Source organism: Aethalodelphis obliquidens, unplaced genomic scaffold, assembly GCF_003676395.1.
Source record: "Aethalodelphis obliquidens isolate GAN/ISIS:26980383/991018 unplaced genomic scaffold, ASM367639v1 scaffold14, whole genome shotgun sequence".
In the NCBI taxonomy this organism is placed as follows: domain Eukaryota; kingdom Metazoa; phylum Chordata; class Mammalia; order Artiodactyla; family Delphinidae; genus Aethalodelphis; species Aethalodelphis obliquidens.
Window position 1 is genome coordinate 4,624,660 of NW_020837958.1, and position 25,798 is coordinate 4,650,457.

Below are 25,798 nucleotides of genomic sequence, written 5' to 3' on the forward strand. Positions count from 1 at the left end.
ACACTATAATGACTGTAATCTCCTAATCTTTCCATGCTCTGTTTTATCACCTTAAAAGAATCTCTTCAATTAATATCTTGTAGAGAAGAGCAATTTATCTGAAGTTCAGCAATTCATTTAGCATAACCTCAATTTCCTTTTCTTCTGTTAAATTCAAGTAAAATTAAATTCAGTTCTTGAAAATTTTTTTGACGCATACACATCTTGATCTCAGAGCTTACTTCGCCCTTCTCAGAGCCTGAAAGTAAATCAGTTCAGACCTGAACCCCCGGAAAAGCGCAAGGAGGCAAGTGGGATCCCACTACAAGCATGAAGAGCCCTCAGTCACTACTTGGCTAAATGATGCTCTGGGTCCACTTCCAAGGCCTGTCTGTCAGCTGATGTCATGTGATCTGGAGAGGAGGCTCCTGAAGGTGCGGTTTCTAAGGACAGCACCCCTAGTCTCCGCCTTGCACCTTCACGGTGCGTTGGGTTTCACGGCTCTGCGGGAGGAGCAGAGGAAGTGGAAGGGAGAGGTTGGGGCTGGGAGGACCCAGGCCTCTGCCTGCTGGTTTCCATGAAAAGGATTCTGGGCCAGAGTTTAGGGGGTTGCTGGAACTCGCTGGTGTGGATTCTCTTCTCAAATTTGCAGAAATGTTGGCAGGTAGCACTTTCCAGGGCAGGAAGTGATCACCAAAGGGAAAAAAAAAAAAAAAAACAACAACCAGGGAGATGGCTGGAATCAGCAGATTCTAGAGGATTTGTCCTAAGTGCTTTGCAACCAACCCTAGCACCCCATCCAGCCCCCATCAAGACCACTCAACATTGCTGATGGAAAAATAACCCAACTGATGTCTCCCAGGGGCCTGCACACCAGAGACGTGGAGTTGACTCTCCGCTCTTGAGGGCTGCTGTGTGAGAGTTTTCTGACTGGTTTCCTGGAATTGTATGGTTGGTGTAGACTGCATGAACCCTCGATCTACCAGCCAGCCCCCTGAGAGGCCTGCATCCCGGGGCTCACCCTAGCCCAGCCCTCTACCCCGACTCAGGCTTGGGACCCTTTGTCCCAGGATTGATGAATCCTCCATCAGGGGAAAAGGTCTGCAGTCAAACCGTGCGTGGCTCACCCCGCCCCACAGAGGTCTCTAGCCACTGAGAGCCTTGGCTGTCATTCATTCACGTCAATCATCCATTCAGCAGGGATTTATTGAGGACGAAGCACTTTGCTACCGTCTGGGGATACATCGGTGGGCAGAGAAGCAGCCTCTGTCCTCGTGGAGCTTATATTCTAATCAGAACGGGGATTTTTAACCTCAGCACTATTGACATTTTAGACTGGATAATTTTTTCTTGGAGTGTAGGGGCGGTCCTGTGCCTTGTAGGATGTTTGCAGCATCTCCACCCTTTACCCAGTACCTGCTCCCCCTCTCCAACAGTGACCACCAAAAATGTCTCCAGACATTGCCAAATGTGCCTGGAAAGGCAAAATTGCCCCCAACTGGGAGCCACTGGATTGGAGAGACACACACACACTCACGCGTGCATGCGCACACACACGCACCCCTGACAATACATCTAACACAAGGCTCACCATACAGAGGGTCTTAGACAAATGCTGGGTCCCAGGGTTTGCCATCAGGACTCTTACTAACCAGAGCTAACACTATTTTGTTGCCAGGCACTGTGCATAGATTACCTGATTTATTCCTTACAACGTGACAACCCCAATGTTAACCACCTCACCCCATATGGCAGATGAGGAAACTGAGGCTTAAAAGAAGTTAAGCAACTCACCACAGCTGGTAAGTAGAGTAGCTGAGATTTGAACCCAGGCAGTCTGACTCCGGACCTGGCCCTGTAAACTGCAGTGTGTTTGCCTAAACCGCACCCTCAGGATGTCAAGAAGTTGTGGTGAGATTGTGACAGGAAAGCACAGGGCAAACTAGCGAGAGAGGTGAGCAATTTAAAGGTGAGAGTTTCCAGTTCGGGTGCTGGGCTGGCAATGACAGAAGCCATAGAAGAAACCTGGGACCCATTTTTGTTTCTCCTCCTGGTCTAACTTAAAACACGTTATTTCAGGGCCAGTAAAAATCTATGGTGGATGAAAGTGCAAAATCACATTACTTCTTTAGGATAAAACTATTGAGACTTCCAAGAAAGCGTACGTTTACTGCAATCCTTAGAGAAACTCTGATTAATAATAACGACAACAATAACAGTAACAACTAGTATTCGTGAGCCCCTTCACATGCAACGATTGCTGTTCCAAGCCCCTTGCTTGTGTTAACTCATTTAATCCTTACAAAAACCCATTAAATATGTGCAGTTTTAAAATATCAATTATACCCTAAAAATCTATTTTGAAAAAAAGAAAGAAAATGAGGATTAAGAAATTGGGCAGTGTGCACAGATGCACATTTCTCATTACTGAGTAATCCTAGTTATTTAACTATAAAATAAATATTATTTTTCTTTTTTTAAAAAGCCCTATGAGGTTGATTAAGGCAATCAGGGGCTGGGAGAGGGAAGTGACTTTGCTATCATTTCCTGCAGTGAGACCCACAGAGAGGGTGCAAGCTCAGGCCCGTGCTGGGTATCTCTTAGCCTCTGAGGTCAGCGGATGGAGCTCCCAAGGAGCGGGTGGCTATGGATGGAGGGCACAGTGAGATGCCCAGAACTGAGGCAAAGGCAATAGTAGCAGAAGGCAGTGGAGGGAGGGTGAAACTTTCTGGACAGAGTGTGAGGTGGGGGCCTCAGGAGAGCAGAGAGGATCTGGTCCTTGATTCTATCCTGAATCCAGGTGACTTTCCTTCGGGGCAGCTAGAAAAAGCCTGGAGACAAGACACAGGCAGGGATACGGGTAGTGTGCAAAGATGGAGCTAGGAAGTTGGTGGAGTGTAGGGAGACAACGACAAGAAAGAAGCCAGGGCTCTGCTCTGCCCCCTTCCCCAGGCACAGACAACGTACTGACGTTTCATAAATTATGGTCCATGGACCGCCCACATCAGCACCACCTGAGCAGTTCGCTGGAAAACATATATTTCCCATGTGAATTTAAATGACAAAAGACTTATTTAGTAAAATAAGAAATCTTACAGAGTCATGGGCTTGTATATTTGTCCCATTATGTAAGTGGGAGAAGAAAGTCTAGCGGTCCTGTCCTGATCTGACAGAGCATCTTACAAGCGTTTATGCTCTTTACAAATACAGAGATGTCCATTACAGCATTATCGTCAGGGAAATGGTTGGTCCAAATTGCAGGTTTCTCTTTAAAGATTTATTTTCACAGGACATGGCAAAAAAATCTCCGAAGTCTCAGGAGTTTTACAAAATCCTTTTGTTCAAATTATATTTCTGCAGAAAGATTTATATCAACAGGAAACAGAATACATGGGCAATAGGGTCACAAATATTGACGTGCTCTGGTCATCTATTGTGATGCAACGAATAGCCCCAGATCTCAGTGGCTTAAAACAATACTTTGCAATTACGTCTCATGTCTCTGTGTTGACTGGACTCAGGTCTCACTTGGACTCTCTCAGACAGTTGCACTCAGATAGCGGCTGGGGCTGCTGTCATCTGAAGGCTCGACTGAGCTGGACATCCCACGTGGCTCACTCACAAAGCAGCCTCTATGGGCTGTCGGCTGGGAGCTCGGCTGGGCTGTTGACTGGAGCTTCTATACAAGGCTTCTCCATGTACGTGGCTTTCCCAGAATTTAGAAGCTGGGCTCCTGGAGGGAGTATCCCCAGTGAGCATTCCAAGAGGCCCAGGCAGAAGCTGGGAGGTTTCCTATCATTTAGTCTTGGAAGTCTCAGAACATCACTACCATGCATTGTGTTATCCGGCAAATCACCAAAGCCAGCCCACATCACAGGTGAGGGAAATAGACTCCACCTCTCGATATGGGGCAGCTAGCCATGGTGGGGAGGGAAGGCATTGATGGTCATCTTTGGAGATTATCAGTCACATCCACCAGTCTCCACAATGCATGGAACCAAGATTGGTATCTTCATAAATGATCTCAGTTTTACATTGTATCAAATGAGATGATTTGCAGAAGAAAGACCTCACTCTTGCTATAATTATAGAAAAGAGGGGACGTCACCTTCATTCATTTCTGAGATACTTTTGTTAATTATGAACACTTCAAACTTTGAAGGTAACACCTAGAATGTAATTAGTGTTACAAGCGATCAATAAATAACTCTCAATTCTCTGACAGAACCAGAGCAAAAGATGGTAAGGAATTTTCCTTATGAGCAGCAAAGTAAGGGAGAGATCTCATTCATCTTTAACACTGGGTGCACCAGTGACCCGAAAGCAGCCTCCTTAGTAGAGGTGGGGCCCAGAAATTGGCACTCTGTCATCTTTATTCACGGTTTTTATTCATAGCATTAATTCTCCTAATTAGAATCCCTTCCAGGCCTGTTGATTAATAGAAAGTGTCAAGATGATATTGATGACAATAAACGTCTTGTTATTTATTTAGCACTTAGCTACCTTCAAAGTACTTTTCACCGATTATTCAATTTTGTTTCACAATAATTCCCCAAACCTCCTTTGGTGTCTTCGCTCTGTGACATCAGATTGACCCTGGCTTTGTCTACAGAGGTCCTCGAATTCACCAACTTGACTTTGTCTCTGAGATTTCTTCTCCAACATGGCGTTAAGTCTCCTCCGAAACACCTCCCCACTTCCTCCTGCTCTACCTCCACCTGGAAGCTCACGGTGATTTGAATGAGGGGAAAGGACATTATTCTTCATGAAGACCCCTTAGGCCCTTCACTAAACAGCCAAAAAGTAAATTTGTGAAAGGTCTGGGGGGCAGCAGAGAGCCTGGGGGGAACCCTGGATGTGAAGTCAGAAGGTCTGGAAGCTCGGCCCAGCTCAGCTACAACGTCCTGTGACCCGGACAAGGCCCTTCTCCTCTCTGGACCTTGGTGTCCCCAACTGTGAAATGAGGGTATCAACCACCATCAGTGGCTTCATGGGCGCTTAGGAGCGGCTCTGAAGCTCCTCGGAGGTGCTGCTGTGTAATGTAGGGCCCCACGTGATTCTCCTCCCTGCTCCCCCTTCTACCAGAGCAGCTTGTCTTTGGTTCACAAGTTGAATTTCCACATAAAACTGTGTGTGTGGAAATGTTTTTTAATAACAACAATAAACAATGCTTCTGGACCATATGACCTCTAGTTTTCCTTTCAGCCCTAGCATTTCAATAGAAAGGTAATAATTTCTAACAGTCCAGTGCTAACCATGGGGTCAAGCACTTCCCATCCGTTATATTACTTAATTCTCTCCGTTTACAGATGTCAAAAACTGAGCCTCATTAAGATAAAGTGCTTTGCCAGCTGGTTCCCAAATGGGGCCTGGATTCCCTCTGGGGTAGCTGGTACCACCCTCTGGCTTGACCACTCATGGTACTACTTACCAGCCTGACCACTGGCCCAGACTGCCGCACACCAGGTGTCCAGGGGTTCCAGGCCCTCCCAAGGGTGGGAATAGGGCCTGGGGTGGAGGGAGTGCAGTGGTGAAGGGGACTTGCCTAGGGCTGTGCATGAGGGCGCAGCAAAGCCTCAGGGCTTGGGTCAAGGCCCACAGGCAGGGCTGTGAGGCACATCAGGGTCCTCTTTGCCCACTCGCCATATTTACTGAGGTGCTATTATGTGCCAAGTACTGTTACAGGGCTGGGCTACATCAGCGGATAACAGACCCATATCCCTAACTTCCTAAGGCCTATATTCCAAAGTGGAGACTCAGGCCATCAAGACAGATAAGAAAGGTAAGGAAAATTATGTGGACTATTAAATAATGTTAAAAGTAAGGCAGGAAAGGGGGGTAGGGAGTGATGGGGCAAAGGGCAGAGGGCTGGTCATTTTAGAACAGAGAGGCCTCAGAGAGAAAGAGGGTGATGCAGGGAGTGAAGCCCTGGAAGGGAGAGTCCATTCCCCCTGTGTCCTCCAGGTGGCAGCATCCTCCCATCCGTGGACAGCACTGGCGGGTCCTCTTCACAGCCCCAGCTTACCATCCCGGGGAAGCTTGTTTAAGTCTGACACTTTGGGAACCAGGGCTGCTGGGCCCATCTAAAAATGCTGGTTAAAATGGGGAATCCTAGAAAACAATACACAAAGAGCTCCTGGGGTGTGAGTTTTCTTCTGTGCTTTGATCTGGGTGCTGGACAGAACAGGTGTGTTCATTTTGTAAAATGAACTAAGTTATACTCATGATCTGTGCTCTTATGGCCCATGGGTCATACTTCAATAAAAAGTTAAAAATGACACACACAACTCAAGGATTCTCTTTTAATGTAAATCATAGTTTTTATTATTTATCCCGTCTCTTGTTAATTAGCGCTCCGTGCCATCTTTCTTAAAGTTTGTGAAACGTATTAGTACAGATAAAATGCTCAGAGACCTGCAGGACATGTAGGAAGCACTTCATAAACGTTAACACCGTTTCCTTTTGTACACATCATGATGGGTCACCTGTGATGTCCAGTCTCACTTTCTTTACAGTGGAGGAAGAGCTTAGATACTCTTGCCTGACAATTTGATGGCAGAATCCTAGAATTTTACAATTCCCCCCAACCCTTTGCAGATAACTTGCTGGTACTTATTATAATAGAAGTTCTGAAGGCAACTTACCTTTATAGGTCTTTCCAAAGTATTTCTCTTCACGCTTCTATCTCATTAGTTGACATATAAAGTAATTAAAGTATGTAATTCAATAATGAGATCAACTGGCATAAAAAGATTTGGAGATGAACACAACGGGACTGGAGGGCTTGGACTAATCTGGAAAGTTGGTTCCGTGGAGGTTGGATCAGAGAGCTATTACTTACCATTTTAAGTATTAGGGTCCCCAGGATTGATTCTTACACGATTATTAATGGGTTAGTGCACCCATCAGGCATTGCTGAAAGTGCTTGGCAAGGTTGCCTTTGGGAGCCAGGAATAATGATCAAAGTCATTCATTACACCCCTTCTGTGCACCAGGCCCTGTGCTAGGTGTCTTCCACACCCTCCCAGTAATTCTGTGAGGGCTAAAATATCATCTACCGCTTGAAGTTCTTGATGTGGAACAAACACTCCAAAAGTCAGTGGCTTAAAATGACTCATAATCTTCATTTAGCTCCTAATTCTGTGGATTGGCACGTTGGCTGGGCTCAGCTGAGTGGCTCTTCTAGTGTTGGCTGGGCTCAGTCCTCTGTCTGTGGCAAGTTGCCAGGCAGCTGCACAGCTCTGCTTCTGTGTGGGTTGGGGTCATGCAGACAACTGGGCCACTTGATCGCTCATCCTCCAAAAGGCCAGCCTGGGCTTCTTCACATGCTGGCTGGACAGGATTCCATGACAGAGAGTGGAAGCATCTAAGGTCTCCTTAGGCCTAGACTTAGAATTGGCACAATGTCATTTCCACCAGTCTATCAGCCAAATTAAGTCACAAGGCCAGCCCAGATGAAAGCGTGAAGCAAGAGATCCTCACTTTTTTGGAAAGTCATAATATTGCAAAGAATTATGGGCATAGGAAGGGGAATAATTGCAGCCACCTCTGCAAATACACCACACTAATTTATAAATGAAAAAACTAAAGCTCAGGCAGGTTAAGCTGACTAATCTATCCAGGGTCTCCCAGCTCATAAGCAACCTAGAATAAAACATGCCTGAGGGACTTCAATAACTACTCTTTCCACGAAGCTAAGCTGCTTTATTGAGAAATTAAAGGGTCTGGAGCAAATGGGATCATTTTAATATTCATTGAGTATCCTCTATTATTTACACAGCATTAGATTATCCTCACAACATCTTCGTGAAGATGATTGTCCCCATTTTACAGATAAGGAAATCAAGGCTAAGAAAACTTAAGCTTATCTGCCAATGGATCATATAGTCTAGTGAACACAAAGACAAGGGAATTGAATCTATTTCTTCTGATTTCAAGTCCACTATTCTTTCAGTCATGCCAAAATTTCTCTGGGGCTCTGGGGTCCATGAACTTCTAGAAGGTGTCACATGGTCCTTGAACAATTTAGAGTTACATACAAAATTTCATATATATTGCATACAAACACTTTTCTGAAGAAGGAAATGGCTTTTGTTCAACTCTTCCTCCCAACCAGGCAGGAAAAATCCTCCAGACAAAGCCCCGTCATCTTCATATATTCCAGAAATCTAGAGAGAAAGGGAGCCTTTAGGTCAGCTCCATGAGATATTGGATGTAGTTGAGGAACTCTACCCCTGAGAATAGGAATATGTTGCTTCATCGTGTGCTGATATGGAATCGGGGGGTTTGAAAGAACACTGGGTTGTTGAAGGTGACCTGCCAGGGCATGTGGCATCAGCAGTGGTCAATAAGCGAGGCTGTGATTTGCTCAACTCCAGAATGTTTTTCTGCCTTTCGCCGACTTGGATTTCTGTATCAGGGGCCCACAGATCCAACCCCTTCCTCCTTTCTGCCTCACGATGTGGCCCCAGAATTGCTCGAAGCTGGCTGCCGTCGTCCTGGGAGTGGGTCTCACTCCTGGACCTCGATGGAGTCCCTCACCTCCTTGCCCCTCTGCCAGCGTCTAGCCCTCCGGGGGCTGCATCACTCAGCTGGGGGCCCAGGATACCCACCCCCTTATCCCAGGCAGCTTCCTGCTGCACATCTTGCCTTTAGCGGGGCCCAGGGCCTGGGGAACCCCCGGTTAGCAGTGGTCCAGCTTGGAGAACCACAAGGTCACCAAATGAGCGAGCCAACAATGCAGAGCTGAAAAGTGGGCTCCGGCAGAGAGGGAAAGTGACGGGCCCCCCATACGTCCCTCTGCTTATGCCACAGACAGTGCCGGCCCGTCGTACGGCTCTACGTGTCGTGGAGGAAGCTTGGCAGCCCTCTCCTGGATGCCCGCTGTGGCCTCCTCTCCAGTGCACCAGCATCCACATGGTCCCTCTTCCATCTGTGTTCAATACTGCAGCCAGAAGAGTCTTTTCAAAACACGAATCTGATCGCATCATGCTCCCCTGCCTGAAAACACGGAATGCCCCTCCCTCACCGCCCACAGGCCCTGTAGCCCTGCCTGCACCTCTCCCTCCAGGCTCATCTCAGGTGGAGCTTCTGCCAGTTGTGTGCTGGAGCCGCTCCTATTGGTGAATACTCAGGAACCTTTTGGCAGCTGGAAATTGACCATGGTGGAAGTATTTACACCAGAGTAATCAACAAATGCTAAAGATCAATCCCTGCCCCCCAGCTGGTTGGCCAGCACACTGCTGCCCCCTGCCCGCTGTGCAGCTCCATCACAGGGTCCCTGCATGTACTGTTTCTCTGCCTAGAACACTCTTCCTTCTTAGCTGCATTAACTTAACTCTTTTAGACCGAAGTCCGAGTGCTACTTCCTCTGGGAAGCCTTCATTGGTGTCTCAAAGTCAAATCTCAACCTTGAACCTCTCCTTCTTAGCTTGTATCACAGTTGTCATTTCACGTGTATTCGTGTGATGAATGATTATTGTCTGTCTTTCCTGTGGGAATGTAAACTCCATGGCAAGAGAGACCACGCTTGGTTTTGTCCCCTAGCTTTGTTCTATCACTGAGCACGGTGCCTGGTACATGGTAGAAACTCAAAAATATTGTTGAGTGAGTGAATGAGTTAGAGAAATATGCACTGGACAGGAAGTCCTAAGCTCTGGCTTCTGTGGCAAAGACAACTTCTGCTTGTTTCTCCTCTGTATTTCCCAGTCTCCTCTGTTATGTTATGGGATGTCATGTTATCAAATTCTGACTCATCAATGGGGTGAAAGCCATGTACTGTTTCCAGCTATGGCCTCTGAAATGTCACAAGTGGTCTTCCATTCCCTCACTTTTCTCTGTCTGCATGGCTGGAAGCAAAGGAGTCACAAGACAGAAAAAGCCCAAATTCCCGAGTCACTGATTAGAGATGAACTGCTCACACAGGTCCCCTGACCCTCCTTAAACTGTGATAGGAGCAAGATATACTTTTATTGAATGAATACCTGAGGTTTGGAGTTATTTTTTATTGTGGTACAACCTAATCTACCCTAACGTAAAACACCTTCCCAGCTCTGCCATTAACTCCTTCTACCCTGCGGCCAGCCACCATCTCTCTGGGCCCCAGGTTTCCTCTTGGTAAAATGAAAGGATTCCACACAGTGATCTCTGAAATCCTTCTGGCGTTAAAATTCAGTTGTTGTGTTTGGATATTTCCTCCCTCCTGCCTAACGCTATAGGCAGACACCATAAATGTTTGCTAAATAAGAGTACCTCTTACATTTGAAATCCTTCCCCACAGATAAAAGCATTTTAATATCTTAGAAATTCAAAGCAGTCGCTCAGAATATTTAAACAACAACATCCAGCATCCAGCAAGTAAACTATCCAACAAAATCACACGGTGCTGTCCTCATCAAGAGGCTGCGGGGGCTTCCCTGGTGGCGCAGTGGTTGAGAGTCCGCCTGCCGATGCAGGGGACATGGGTTCGTGCTCCGGTCCGGGAGGATCCCACATGCCGTGGAGCGGCTGGGCCCGTGAGCCATGGCCGCTTAGCCTGCGCGTCTGGAGCCTGTGCTCCGCAATGGGAGAGGCCACAGCAGTGAGAGCCTTGTGTACCGCAAAAAAAAAAAAAAAAAAAAAAAAAAAAAAAAGAGGCTGCGGCACTGCCAGAGATCTACTCCTCAGCCTTCCAGAAGCCCCCCAAGCATCCTGCTCTGTCTTCCCTGCGGTCTGGTGGCCCCAGCGTTCCAATTATCTGCAAGCCTCATCCTCAGACTCCGTGTTTAGCCAACCCTCTCAACGGCCTTTCTCGATGGAGACGATCTCATTTCTCAAAGGATCCCACTAATGTCTTTTCTTACAGAGTTGTCTTTAAGGGCTGCTGCCTGGATATCAGTAACCAAGAAGCAAAAGTCACATCTTTGATGAGATGTAGCCAAGGTGACCCAGAGTCCTATGACTTAACTGCGTTTCAGATCTCCTGAGGTCTAGCCTAGCTCTGCCATGGGTTCACTGTGTGTGAAAGAGGCCAAAGCCCAGCTGCTCTCCTTGGGCTGGGGTCCTGTTAAAAATGAAGTTCCTGTTCCTGGGTTCCTGTTAAAATGGGTTCCTGGGTTCCTGTTAAAAATGAAGGTCATTGCAGCTGCTAACATCTCAGTAACCATAGTAACACAGGACCACATGACAGATGTCTGATCTCCATCAGAAAATGTCTGGTATTAAGTGTTCTTCATCCTTTCCCTCACAGCCCCCCCCACACACATCTTGTTAGGTGGCATTGAAGTTCTCCCAGGGGACCAGCTCAGGCATGGGAAATCCGGACTGAGAGCATTAATTAAACCTCTTATTTCCCCAGAACATTTTGCATTGCCAGGCCCGGGAGCCAAGAAAACCTCCCAGGGAAGTTCTTATGAGAGAGGATGCTAACTCCACCGCCAGGGAAAGAGGCACTCCAGCTCCACAACTGGCAGCAAATGAAGCTCAGTAGGAAACTATGCCTGGCATACAGCAAGCACAAAATGAATACTTGCGAAAGAGTCAGTTTAATCCAGTGGAGCTCATTTAGCAAATGGGATTCCTCTTGAGCCACTGGAAGTCCTGCATGAGATCACGTGAACCATTCACCCTTTTCAACAGTTCCTGAGTGCCTGCCGCAGGCACCCATGGGTGATAGTACAGAGGCTCTAAAGGTATTCATTTGCTGAATGAATCCCACGTCCCCGGGACTGTCTGGGGCTCGAGGACAGGTTGGGAAGTATGTAGAGGGCAGGGATCACATCACAAAGGGGCTCTGGATTCAACTGGAGTCTCTCAGGTTTATTGCTGCAGAAACTTTGAAAACTTTTATGCATGTGAGTGACAGGATCAGCTCTGCATTTCAGAAACATCCTTCTTTTTTTTTTTTTTTTTAATAAATTTATTTATTTATTTTTGGCTGTGTTGGGTCTTCATTTCCGTGCGAGGGCTTTCTCTAGTTGCGGCGAGCGGGGGCCACCCCTCATCGCGGTGCGCGGGCCTCTCACTATGGCGGCCTCTCTTGTTGTGGAGCACAGGCTCCAGACGCGCAGGCTCAGCGGCCATGGTTCACAGGCCCAGACGCTCTGTGGCATGTGGGATCCTCCCGGACCAGGGCTCGAACCCGCGTCCCCTGCACCGGCAGGCAGACTCCCAACCACTGCACCACCAGGGAAGCCCCAGAAACATCCTTTTTGATGCCCTGTAGGGAAAGGATTAGAAGGAGACTATTGTTTTGACCAAAGAAACAGTGTTCTAGGACTGCTGAACCCAGATCTTAAGGGAACTGGCAGCTTCTGCTTCCTTCCTCTTAGAACCTGGCTGCCATGCTGTGAGAAGCTCCAGCCACGTGGAGGAGAACACAAGTGCTCAATACACAGCCCAGCTGTGCTCTGGGCAGCAGCCAGCACCTACTGCTTGCCATCTTGGATGTCCCAGAAGATGTCAAGTTGAGTAGCAAAACCGCCCAGCTGAGCCCAGTCAACATGAGAAGTCACAAAAGAATCGTTCTTGGGTTTATCTGCCACGTCATGGGTTTATTCTGCAGAAGTAGATAAACGCTGGGAGGTACCAGATGGTGGTCATGTCTTGGGCTCAGCAGAAAAGGTTTGGTTGGAATGATCATAGATTTGGGAGTCATCAGCTTCATGGGAAGTTGAGAGCCCTGTTTCAAATGAAATCACCTCCACTCCTCCTCACGCATGTCCGGCATGCTTAGAGCACAGCCGACTCGCAGCAAATGCTTGCTGACTTAAATGAAACCCTGCACAATGAAAAACACTGGAAATCCCTGTTTTGTGATTTTAGACAGTCCTCCTCATGCCTGGAATTCTAATTTCCCCTCACTCTAAGCTCACTTATTTTCCCCCTCTCTGAATCAACGTGTGTACTCCGAGCTGCTGCATGCGATACTCTTTTATCATTCTAAGAGAAGTCCTTCCTTGAGGGTGGCCTGTGGACTTGGAATCTGCACACCTGAGTTTGGGTTCAGGATGACTGGATTTTTCTAGCTACCCCACATCCCCTCTGAGCCTCTGGCTTCCTCATCTGTAAATGGAGATGAGAATATCTGCAAATCTGATTAGGTAATAATGGTAGAGTACCGGGTCACGGCTAAAGGAAGTGCAGATGTGAAGAGAATCATTGCAGTCATCTCCACCAGGATGCGGTACAGCCCCTCTCCCTGGTGGTGAACATAGGGCAAGTCCGGGAGAAAGGAAATCTCCAGCTTTGTGTGTTTGAAAAAGCTCCTGTTGATTTTCCAGCCTCCTCGGCCAGAGAGGGTGAACAAAGGGTTAGCAGTCTGGTAAAACGACCCCCTACCCGGACGGAGTCTCAGGCCTGGGTTTGAGCCCCGGTTTCCCTGCTAACCTAACGCACAGTGTGACCTTGGCCAGCTCCTGCCCTTCTGGGACCCAAGTGTCCTTCTACGTAAAGCGTGAAGGATGGCCCGAGACGACCCTCACGTTCCTTCCACCTGAACGGCCCTGGCTCCGGTTAGGGTCGGGGGTCTGGTCACATGCTGGAGGGGAGGGATGCTGGTTGACGCGGAGCTGAGCGCGGGCGCACCAGCTCGCTCCGGGTCCAGCCTCCTGCTCTGACGTCCTCGAGCCGCCCTCCCTCCCCGCCCCCCCGGCGGCTGGAGAGCGGCTGGCGCGCCCGGATCCCAGGCCCGGGAGGTGCGCGGCGGCGGGACCGAGCCCCGCGCGGGGAGCGGGCACCATGGTGCTGTCGGTGCCCGTGATCGCTCTGGGTGCCACGCTGGGCACGGCCACCAGCATCCTCGCGCTGTGCGGGGTCACCTGCCTGTGCCGGCACATGCACCCCAAGAAGGGAGTGCTGCAGCGGGACCTGGACCCCGATCCGGAGAAGGCGAAGCCTGGCGTGCTCCGGTCCCAGCAGGTGAGAGGGGGCGGCGCCTTGGTCTCCCCGGGCCGGGTGGGGTCTCCCCGGCAGCGGCGGGGGAGTGGGTGGCAGGGAATGGTCGGCGTTCTTTGCACGATAGAGCATGGCGGGGTGTGGGGACCGCGGACGTGCTCGGGGACCCTGGGTGGGAGGGGGGGCCGTCCTGAAGGCCTGGGGGTGGAGGAGGGGTTGGGGAGGATAATGAAGGGTATGGGGGGCTCGGGGGGACAGGAGAGGAACCGGGACAGCGAGCGCTAAAGGGGCGGGCATGGGAGGGAAAAGGGAAGCGGGCTTGGATGGGAATGGGACTGGGAGGGGAGCTGGGGGCTGGGAGGCGAGCGTGGGGATCTGGGAGGAGTGATAAGACCGGGAAGCTGTGAGAGGGCCCGGGGAGCGGGCGGTGAGGGTTAGGGGAGACTGAGAAGGGAATGTGCAGAATGAGAAGCTCGAATTGGGGGGAAGAAGAAGGGGGTCTGTGAGAGAGAAGACAGGGGGCCAGTTGCGGGCTGGCACAGGGAGAGCATTGACAGAGTCGAGAAGGGGGAAATCCACCACAATCCAGAGAGGAGGCGGCCGCTGTCGCTGCAGTGGGAGCTGGGGAGGGGCAGTGGTGCTGGGTGTGCCTGGGGTCTGGAGAGGCAGATGAATATGGAGGGGCCTGGAGGACCCTCACCCTGTCCTGGCAGGTCTCAGCTCCAGCCAGACTGAGCGAGTAGCTGAGACCTCCCCGAAGGTGTGTCTGGAGATGCCCCTGGAGACAGGAGGGCTTTTATCCCATGCATCAGCTTGTCCCCAGAGCCTCTCTGGGCAGGAAATGGGTGGTGTCCCCATTGTATAGAGCAGCAGAAGGGGTCTGGGAAAGGTTTGGAAGGACAGCGCTACATGGGCTGCGATCTCCAGGACACATTCCCAAGGTGGTGAGTGCAGAATGTCCTCTGGAGACCCGGAAGGAAGTATGGCTGGAAGGACTGGAGGAAGGCAGGCCCTAGGGCAGGGGGTGACTTAATGACTTCCCAAGGCCCTCTAGATTCCTTCCAGAGCTTAGAGTTCCAGGGGAGGCACTATAAAGCTGTGATTCCACCTTCCCTTTGCCAATTAATTATTCAAAAGCTCAGACCCAGTTGCTCGGGGCCTGTGTCAGTCATTGAGTGTAGAAAGAAATGGCTGCTGTCCTTGACACACTTACGATCCGAGAAAAGTGACATTGACACCGGCAAGAACAGGAGACAATGGGCAGTGGGATGTGGGACCCAGAACCATCTGAAATGGGAGTAGTGGGCTACCCACTCCAGGCGGGCACAGGGCGGAGGAGGGGGTGTTGGATGAGCCCTTCTCCAGACGTTGGGTCCTCAACCTCCTCTCCCATCCGGCACGCTTCAGGGACAGCCATGCGTCTGCCTTTCACAGTGATGGCTCTTCAGGCACTGTCTCCTCCCCTTCCCAGAGAGAACCGCTGCGGACAGTGTTGGTGTAAGTGACCTCCGGGGTCCCTTCCAACTCTTTGTCTTACTGAGGACCAGTAGCCCACGCAATGGCCAATGATCTGTTAAAGACAAACCAGATCACGTGTCTCCCTGGCTTAAAATCCTCCACAAGTTCTCACTGAGCTTGGAACAAACGCAGCAAACTGGAGCCTGGCACGTACTCTGCACCAGGCTCCGTTCTCAGTGCTTTACACTTAATGCATTTAGCAACTCGATGAAGGACATATATGATGAGCCCAACGTCAAGCTGAAAAAGCTAAAGAGAGGGCGAGTGACTTGCCCAAGGCCACACAGCTCGAGCAGTTTCAGAGCCGGATCCTAGTCGAGCTGGTCTGGCTCTGGAGTCCGCGCTGTTAGCCACTGCACTCCTTCACCTACTCGATGTGGCAGGTGTTTACCTCCCCAGCCAAGCTCAGGCCAGGTGCCCGCTTCACGGGCCGTCTCAGCTTCCCTGGATTTTTTGATCCTTCTTGAAGACATCAACCCTTCCCATTTTCCTCTGGCTTTTCACACAGATAGCTCCTTCTCATCCTTTAGGTCTCTTTCTGTTAGGATCTTACCTCCTCAGGGAGGATTTTGTCTACGGCCACATGTAACAGAGCCCTCCCGCCCCCATTACGTTCTCCATACCATTCCTTCCCAATTCTTTTGTAGCACTTGGGACGGTTGGATGGGATTTTTCGTATCTGCTCACTTGTCCAATATTTATTCCCAGCACCTGCTCAGTGTCTGGAACCTAGTAGGTGCCAATAAGCAATTGTTGACAAATAAAGGCATCCCAGTGCCCAGCCGTTGGGTTATTTCTTAAAATGTGGATGCATTTTGCAGTCCCTGTGCAACCCAGGGCTAGCTCGTAGGGACACAATAAACATTTGCTGATACGTGAGACCCATCCATTCACATCCCTCACTCGGTTCCCTCAGTGACAAGGATTTGGGCCCCTGGGGCTGAATGTGTAGGTGTGAATGTGATGAAATTGAGGTCTCACAATGTCGTTTTGGCTACCATTGTGCTCAGACTGATTCAGCTGCTGACCCAGATAAAGTACACAGAGAAAAGACACTATGTGGACATTTCAAAAAAAGTAAAGGAGGTGGGTATTAGGGGTGGCAGATGGCAGCAGGGCGATGGGCGTGGCACATGTTGACAGAGAGGAGGAGAGTCAGGTAAGGAAGGCTCTCTGAAGATGTTCCTTAAACAGAAAGGGCATGGGGGCTGGGGAAGAGTGTTCTAGATTCCTGTAGCCACTGGGATTTCTCTGGGATATAGAGTGACCGCCCGTGTCTCTCTAAGTCGCTGATTGTGGTTGCTGGAAAAATTCCTTGGATTTGTTGGCCATGCCTGGGAGTCCAATTTCTGGTCATGAATTGTAGTGATTTTGAAAAGAACTTTGAAGCTTTCCCTGAGGGTTCTTAACCTGAGGTCCACGGACCCCAACAAGGAGTCTGTAGCTATACTGTAAGGGGTTCTTGGTCTTGGAGAGGAAGAAATTGTATCTTTCTTTTCATTAACGTCTACATGAAACTTAGCATTTTCTGTAAGTAGGAGTATAAACAACACACCACAGGAATATTGGCCATATCTGTGACCAGGTCCTCAACGGAAATCACGGATAGTTTCAGAGCACATCACAGCTGTTGCAGATGCTTTATGATACCATTTACGCTCACCTCTAATTCTAAATTATGTACTTATTAAATCCCCCGCTAGATCCTATTATCTAATGAAAGAATAAAGAGGCGCACAGATAACCATTTCCCCAACTGATTTTATTAGATGTACTGTCGTAGTCCTGTGTCTTTTATTTGCTGCTTTTCAGACGTTCTTCTCCAGACAGCTGAAGGGATCCATCCAGCATCTCCACCATGTGGGAGGTGGCAGAGGGTGCAAACCCTCAGTCACCGCTGTTCATGCCTCCAGCTAGCTTCAGTTCATTATTTTTCTTGGCTTTTCTGAAATATACACTGTGAACCCTTTATCCTGCCTTCTTACACAATCCCTCAGCCTCACCTGCGTGCAGCCTTGCCAGGGAGGAGAGGGATTCAGTTTCACTACGCTGTCCTTGTGATCTGGTAGCATCACCTGGGACCTCCCTCCCTGTGGTCAGCCCGTCTTTCAAAGCTCGGTTATTATGCAGTGATTATTGGATGCTTGAGCCAGGAGACAGAGCAGAGAGGCAGACACGGGGTGTGTGTGTGTGTGTGTGTGTGTGTGTGTGTAATCATCTTCGCTTCACCGCTGCTGCCGCATCTCTTAGCAAGAGGCAGCCAGACCCATTGGTTCCTTCCCCCAGAATTTCCTTTTCATGCTCATCTGCACAGGATGTCACTCACAGCATTTCTGGGTCCTTGCAGAGGAAGCCCTCCTTTCGACGAACTTAAATAACTACAGAGCAAGTAAGGTGAACTGCCCTTCCCCACGGCTCAGTGCCCTGACACTTTAGCACGAGTTGCAGTCCTGTTGTCAGAAAGCTTTCATTTCAGGTCTGATTTTTCTTCCCATCTGGTGCTTACCTTGCTTACATGAATCTTCTCAAATGAGTCTCAGAGTAACCCTGCTGCTGTCCCCTTGAAGTTATGTGGTCAAAAGCTCCTAGCTCCCAATGTTACTTACTACCAAACTATAAAATCCTACCCTCCTTCCAGCAGAGTTGAGAAGGGAAGTGGCTTTTGATGGAACACGATGTTAGTCATTCAGGCTGTTATAAGAAAATACCACAGAGTGGGTAGCTTATAAACAAAAATTTATTTCTCTTAGAGCTAGAAGCTGGGAAGTCCAAGATCAAAGTTCTGGCCAATCCAGTGTCTGATGAGGACCTGCTTCCTAGACTTTTGGATGTAACCTCACCTGATGGAAGGGGCAAGGGAGCTCTCTCCTTCCACTTTTATAAGGGCACTAATCGTACTTATGAAGGCTCCACCCTCATGGCCTACTCACTCCCAAAAGCCCCACCTAATCTATGACAAAGGAGGTAAGGATATACAATGGAGAAAAGACAGTCTCTTCAATAAGTGGTGCTGGGAAAACTGGACAGCTACATGTAAAAGAATGAAATTAGAACACTCCCTTACACCATACACGAAAATAAACTCAAAATGGATTAAAGCCCCACCTCCTAACATTTTCACAATATTGATTCTTCCAATCCAGGAATGTGGTACATCTCTCCATCTGTTTGTGTCATCTTTGATTTAAGGGGGCACAAACATTCAGACTACAGCAAACACTAATAGATTCAAAGTTTTTAAGAAATAATTTAAACATATGCTGTATTTTTATCAAACAACATATGTACAGTGGAGTCCTCCCCCACACCCCCAAGATCAAGGAGTGTATTTCATTTTCCTTGTATCCCTGACTATAGCCGGTGTGATAACGGGCACATGATAACCCTTCAATGTATATTTTGAGTTAAATCATCATATCATGACATAACACTGAATAAGAGAGTGAAGATGCAAAAGAATGCACGTGGTTAAGCTTCCATTTCCACAAGATTTGAATTCAAGCCCATTTATGTCTGGGGTTTCCGCTGGGGGCAGGTAATGACTGGGGCAGAGTCGGGGAGCTTCCCAGCTTTTGTTTATAAGCTCTGCCTCTTGATGTGGCACTGGTTACACAGCTGTGTCCACTTTATGAAAGAAAATTTATCCAGCTCTACATTTATGATTTGTGTACTTTTCTGTATGTAGTTATAACTCAGTAAAGTTTTTATTATTTGTCAAGTTGTGATGGAATGTTTGTGAACGCTGATTTAGTATCGCTAGTATTTTTTTAAACATCTTTATTGGGGTATAATTGCTTTACAATGTTGTGTTAGTTTCTGCTCTATAACAAAGTGAATCAGCTGTATGTATACATACATCCCCATATCCCCTCCCCCTTGCGTCTCCCTCCCACCCTCCCTATCCCACCCCTCTAGGTGGTCACAAAGCATCGAGCTGATCTCCCTGTGCTGTGTGGCTGCTTCCCACTAGCTATTTTACATTTGGTAGTGTATATATGTCCATGCCACTCTCTCACTTCGTCCCAGCTTACCCTTCCACCTCCCAGTCAAGCCAGTATTTTTAATACCAGGATGATTTGGGGACTATAATCAAGAGACGTGGCCCTCCTTTTTGTGGTCCATTATGCGTCATCTCCCTGGCCCTGTCTGCCTTCTTCTGCTACGCCTGTGGCCACCTCCTCCTTCAGACTAGGGACTGGAGAATATCAGCGTGGCCTGATTAACTCTCCCACCTGTTTTCCTCTTCCTTGGAGCACTGGAGCAACATCCTCTCAGATCACTTGTCTGAATGCAGACTTGTCAGAGTGAGGATGGATCAGAGCCCCAATCTGCATTTCATCAGCTAATAAGCTCATTCACTAAAGGTTAATGAACACATGCTAGGCACTGGGATGCAGCAATAAAAAGACAGGTGCATGTTGTTCCTTGCAAGTGGGGAGGTAGACAGTAAAGCCAGCAGTTGTCGTGAAGCGTGTTACAGTGCTACCATGAAAGGCGAGGTATGGGGGGCCATGGGTCCAAAGTAGAACTTTCTCCAGTTCTCTTTGGCTATTCTGACAAGGCCTCCCCTCTACATCAGTGATCGCAGGAGGCCAACATGAATTGCTAACCCCACTCCTGGAACTGATTTGACTCTGGACTGCCGTAAGGTCTAACCTCCTTGGATTCTCAGTCCTTTTAAATAATTGATTTCTCAGCTGATCTCCTGGCTGGTAAACTTTCCTGTTCATATAAACAAACAAACAAACAAACAAAAAATAGACCCGTTTCCACAGAATAATAAAGAATAGTGATAGCATAGCTAACATTTATTGAGTTCTTTATGTGTGCCAGCCACTGTTCTAAGCTCTTTAACCATATTAATTTTATCCTCACAATAGCCCTATGAAATATGCACAATTATTACTTATGTTTTACACATGGGAAAAGTAAAACACAGAGTGCTTAAGTAACTTAGTGGCAGAGCTGGGAATCAAATTTAGGAATTCTGGTTCCAGAGCCCACACGTCTGACCACTAGGCTGAAGATTAGAAGAAAAAACTAGTCAAAATTTTACTTGAGCCACTGCGTTTCCCCAGATATGAAATAAAAGTGTCTATAATGTATGAATCTTTGCAGGTCAAAGATCTGCAGAAACCTTTCCCAAAGCTTTGGATGTCTTTGCTGCCTCTTGCTTCCACCATGCTTCCAGCACTGGGTGCAGTCCCGGGCCCGCCAGAGAAATTTACACAGTAAACATGTTTGGGCTGGTCGCTTAGCAACAGGGAAGACAGTATGAATTTTGCGTCAAGAAATTAGCATAGATTACTTCAAGGAGATGAGTGCACACCCATCGGAAACCCTTGGCCCTTTGAAACATACATAATGTGGACTTTTGGTCTGTGTCCATCAATCCCTTCCTGGTGGCAGGTCCCAGACCCGTCACATCTTTTTCCCTGTCTAGTTTCTCCTCTGGTTCAGCATGTAGATAATTCATGTTCATGGCTCTTCTCCTCATGTGACTGACGGTTCACTAGCACCTTTTGTTAATTCCAGCAGAAAGCACTGCTGCATCTTTTTTTTTTTTTTTTTCCTGCGGTACGCGGGCCTCTCCCTGATGTGGCCTTTCCCGTCGCGGAGCACAGGCTCCGGACGCGCAGGCTCAGCGGCCATGGCTCACGGGCCCAGCCGCTCCGCGGGGATCTTCCCGGACCGTGGCACGAACCTGTGTCCCTGCATCGGCAGGCGAACCCCCAACCACTGCGCCACCAGGGAAGCCCCACTGCTGCATCTTTTGACATTTTTAGATTTTCAGATACTAGCCCGGATTATCTGGGGTACAAGAAGAGGAGTAGAGAGCCCATCAGAACACAATGGAAGAAACACCTGGACGAGAAATCAGAGGGGCTTAAGTTGAAGGCAGAAGGAAGGGGAGAGACTGGCAGGATGGAGAAGCAGCAGACCCAGAAGACAAAGAAGAAGAGACAAGTTAAAGAGTGACTGACTGTCCCAGAGTCAGACGCCAGAGGGAGGAATCAGAATATGTGTGGATGATCCCTGCCCTGTCCACGCTGTTGACCTACAATTTCCCCCAAACCAGTAACAGCTCATCTCCGACTTGTTCCTCGATATTACTGCATCCAGTACGTCCGGAGCTTATTTCTGCTAACACACATCGGGAAACCCCACTTTGAGGATGGAGGAGAAGAGCTTCACAGAAACAGCTTTTAAGAACTAAGAAATTCTCGGACTTCCCTGGTGGCACAGTAGTTAAGAATCCGCCTGCCAATGCAGGGGGCACGGGTTCAAGCCCTGGTCCGGGAAGATCCCACATGCCGCGGAGCAACAAAGCCCGTGTGCCATAACTACAGAGGCTGCTCTCTAGAGGCCGCGAGCCACAACTACTGAGCCAGCAAACCACAACTACTAAGGCCTGCGTGCCTAGAGCCCATGCTCCGCAACAAGAGAAGCCACAGCTATGAGAAGTCTGCACACGGCAACGAAGAGTAGCCCCCGCTCTCTGCAACTAGAGAAAGCCCGCGTGCAGCAACGAAGACCCAACACTGCCAAAAATAAATAAAATAAAATAATTTTTTAAAAAAAGCTTTAATTAAAAAAAAGAGAACTGAGGGATTCTGAATCAACACACACGTGCATACAAAGGGCCCCCTATAGCCAATTTGTTAAGAAATCATGAGTTAGGAGATTTCTAAAGGAAAACAGATGAAAAAGCTAGATCTATTCCTTCCTCCCATCTCTCTCAATTATGTTTATTGAGCGCAGACCTGTGCCGGGTACTGTGCTGGGGCTGGGGATGCAGGAACCGCCCCCTCCTCAATGACACAGTGACCTTTCTCAGCCTTCATGAAACTTACATTGTAATGAGGGAAACCAGAGTTAGCAGAAGAAGAGCACAGATCAATGAAAATGTGTGATGGTGGCAAGTGACCTAAAGAGAAAATTCTGGTGCTATGAGAGGGTAAGGTGGAAGTGATACAGGCGAACAGGTCAGGGAAGGCTTTCCTGGAGGGAGTGATGGCCAAGCTGAGAGCTGGCGTAGGAGGGGAAGTTAACCAGGGCAATGCAGAGGGGTGTGAGGGGTTTCAGATAGGAAGGAGGCCGTGCAAACATCCTGGGACAGGAGGCAGCCTAGCACTTAGGAGGGCCCAGGGAGAAGTCAGTGTGCCTGGAGGGCAGAGAGAAAGGATGCCCAGTGTATGATGAGGCTGGGAGGTGGACAGGAGCCTGGGCAAGCAGGGTATTGCAGACCATGGGCAGGTTCCTCCATTGCTTTATTCATTTATGTATCAAACATTTATTAAGGCCTACGTGAGGGACACTGACCTGTGTACTGACAGTGCGAAGGCTACAGTTACTTTCAAAGCTTTTTAAAGTTAACGTGAAATTCACATAAAGTCAACCATTTTAAAGTATACGAATCAGTAGCATCTAGTACATTCACAATGTTGTACAGTCACTACCTCCATCTAGTTCTAAGACATCTTTATTCCCCCTGAGGAAAACTCCATCCCCATGAAGCAGATGCTGTTCCTCTCTCTCTCTGCCTTCCGTCTCTGGAAACCACCAGGCTGTGTTCTGTCTTCACGGATTTGCCTCTTCTGGACGTTTCATGTATTTGGAATTTTAAAATCGGTGACGTTTCGAGCCTGGCTTCTTTCACTTAGCGTAGTGTTTTCAAGATTCACCCATGTTGTCGCGTGTATGAGGAGTTTATTTCTCGTTATGGCTGAATAATAACCCATTATATGTACATGCCTCACTTTGTTTATCCGTCCATTTGTTGATGAACATTTGGGTTGATTCCGCCTTTTTGGTTATGGGAATAGGGCTGCCATGTACATTCCTGTACAAGTATTTGTTTGCGTACCTGTTTGCAATGCTTTCAAGTATATACTTAGGAGTGGAATTGCTGGGTCCTATGATAATTCTGTGTTTAACTTTTTGAGGAACCTCCAGTTGCTTTCCGCAGCAACTGCACCTTCTACATTCCCACCAGCAAGGCGTGAGAGTTCCAGTTTCTTCACATCTTTGCCAACACTTATTATTTTGCCATTTTTTGTTGTTATTTTTTGTTATTTATTATAGCCATCCTAGTGGGTGTGAAGTACTTTCTAGGCTTTTAATTTTTAAAAAAAATCCAAACTCTGATTTTTAAAATCTTCATCAGTATCTTGCACGTTTTCAATGAGCATTTCTGCTCTGTATTGAATGCCAGTTACAGAGAATCCACATGGGCACACCCGTGAAATCATGTCATGGCTCCTGAGCCTCACAAGAGGAGTGGAGTGTGCAGCGGTGCTGGCTCCCCTGCTCTCCCAGCAAATTTGCACCTGCTACTCCATTCTTTAAATATGGGGCATGTTATCACTGTCACCTTCCTCATTCTTTGCCCCAAGCTTTAGTCCCTCATGGGTCCCGATCTGCTTCACCTAGGTTCCTGGGGGCCCTACAAACCCAGGTCCAATTGGAGTGCTATTTACTACCTTTCAACATCATTTCCTCATGTTGGCATCATCAGGGCAGTGTGATGCCAGGAGGAGGAGCCTTGGTCCCCTATCGTATGCATTCACTCCACACACACAAACATTCCCACCAAGGAGTTCCCTAAGTGCTAATTAAACAAAGGGTGTTTTAATTGATTCATATTATAGAACATTCCTGGGAGAGTTTTACATGGTGTTTAAGGGCATTGCAGCAATACACAGTGGTATTTTGGGAAGCTGATTGAGGTTTTGGGTGGACTTGGAATGCATTGTAATTTTCTCCATTTAAAATAGTGGAATAAAAAAAAAAAAAAAAAATAGTGGAATACAAGTGACTGCTCTCTGAAATTCACTAGCCAGCATGTTTCCATGAGCAGATTAGAGTCAAATAATGAGGGGTGGTTGCATGTTTGACTATGTGCATATGCATGTGTAAATGTGAATATGCACATATGCATATATGAATGAGAGAAAGGGGAGGCGCAGCCCATGGAAAATCTGTGAAACTGAGTCAGTCCATCTGGCAGAGACCCTAGGGTACCTTGACATATTTCACTGACTCCCTCCACCCTCCACTCATTAAATCCAACACATACTTTTCCTTCATAGAAAAACTGAGCAGGCTTTGCAGAGAGCAAGAGAAGTGAGGAGAAATGTTGAATGACTGCATGAGTCATTGGACGGATGGATAGATGAATGGGGAGGAGATTCATGGGGCCACCGCCTCTGCTTGCAGCCAGAATAAAAATCACAAGCACAGAAATGCAGGGGAAGGTGCTGAGCTTGTGGAAGAATCCCTGTGCTCACCTTCAGTGACACCGCATGGGATCAAGACAAGCCTGGAGGGCGTGGTGGCTTCACTTTGTATTGGTTTCCCTCCCTTCAAGCCTCTGTTCCTGCAGCTGACATTGGAGACAGTTTAAAAAATCTCCCGTTGCAAAGACCAATGAGATAATACCCTGGGGGGACCACGTTTTACTTGGAAAATCATTATAAACCACGTAGTTTTGGACTTGCTGTTAAGAGTGGCCTGATGAGAGGGATGTAAGTTACTGAGGCAGGAGAGTGAAGACTTTGCTTTTCAAACAGAATTAAGAATGATGTTTTGGTGAGTTCCCTGATGGTCTAGTGGTTAGGATTCAGCAATGTCACCACCATGCGTGGGTTCAATCCCTGGTCGGGGAACTGAGATCCCATGCAGTGCGGCCAAAAAAAGAAAAAAGAATGATGTTTTGGAGAGGAATGCATTTGAAGATGAAGAGAGGGTTGGGGAAGAGCAGTTTGGTTGGGCAACTAGAAGACTTGCTGGAAACAGCTGCAGAATGAAGCTTAGAATAACTTCAGAGAGCTCTAAGCTCATTCCGTGTTTCAGATCCCGCCTCCCCTCCACCTCTTCTCACAGTGCACTCCCCAAGCATCTTAGAATGTGTTTTTATTTCCAGCACCATCTGTTCACAAAGAAAGAGCAACGATACCAGAGACGTACATACAGTGAAGGCAGTGATGGTAGTCAAGAGACGAAACTCCGTGGGAAAATGTCAACGTGGTCTCAGGGCATTTTGACACATTCCCTGCAAATGCATCATCTAATAAGCCCGTCTCTTACCTTGCAAGTGGGACGGATCCTTCAAGTAGCAACAGGACTGTTGCCCTTTGTGTGACAGCCTCATTACAAAAAATTGCAGAGACAAAGGACGGAAAGGAATGAACAGGAGCATAGGTATCCCATCGGTAACCGCTACATGGTAGACTTGTGTTTCTTTTTGGATACCCACCAGTATTAGTTTTAGGTAAGAACAATCTAGTTTTTTGAGACGACTCAAAAGAGGAAATTACCTCTTAGAATGAAAATGTTCATTTCAGGATCAAGCCACTGAGATATAACAGGAAGCAAATTAGACTTAGATCCCAAACCTGAGTGTGAATTCAACCTCCAGCTAAATGAC

General features: G+C 48.0%; 1 protein-coding gene across 1 annotated transcript in view; it reads left to right on the forward strand.

Moving 5' to 3' along the window:
* Positions 1–13,695: 13,695 nt before the first annotated feature.
* SYT13 (synaptotagmin 13) overlaps positions 13,696–25,798 on the forward strand; it is a 38,772-nt gene continuing 26,669 nt past the window's right edge. Inside the window, exon 1 of the mRNA XM_027115661.1 lies at positions 13,696–13,875. Coding sequence (XP_026971462.1) covers positions 13,696–13,875 — 180 coding nt within the window. The remainder of the gene's footprint in view (positions 13,876–25,798) is intronic.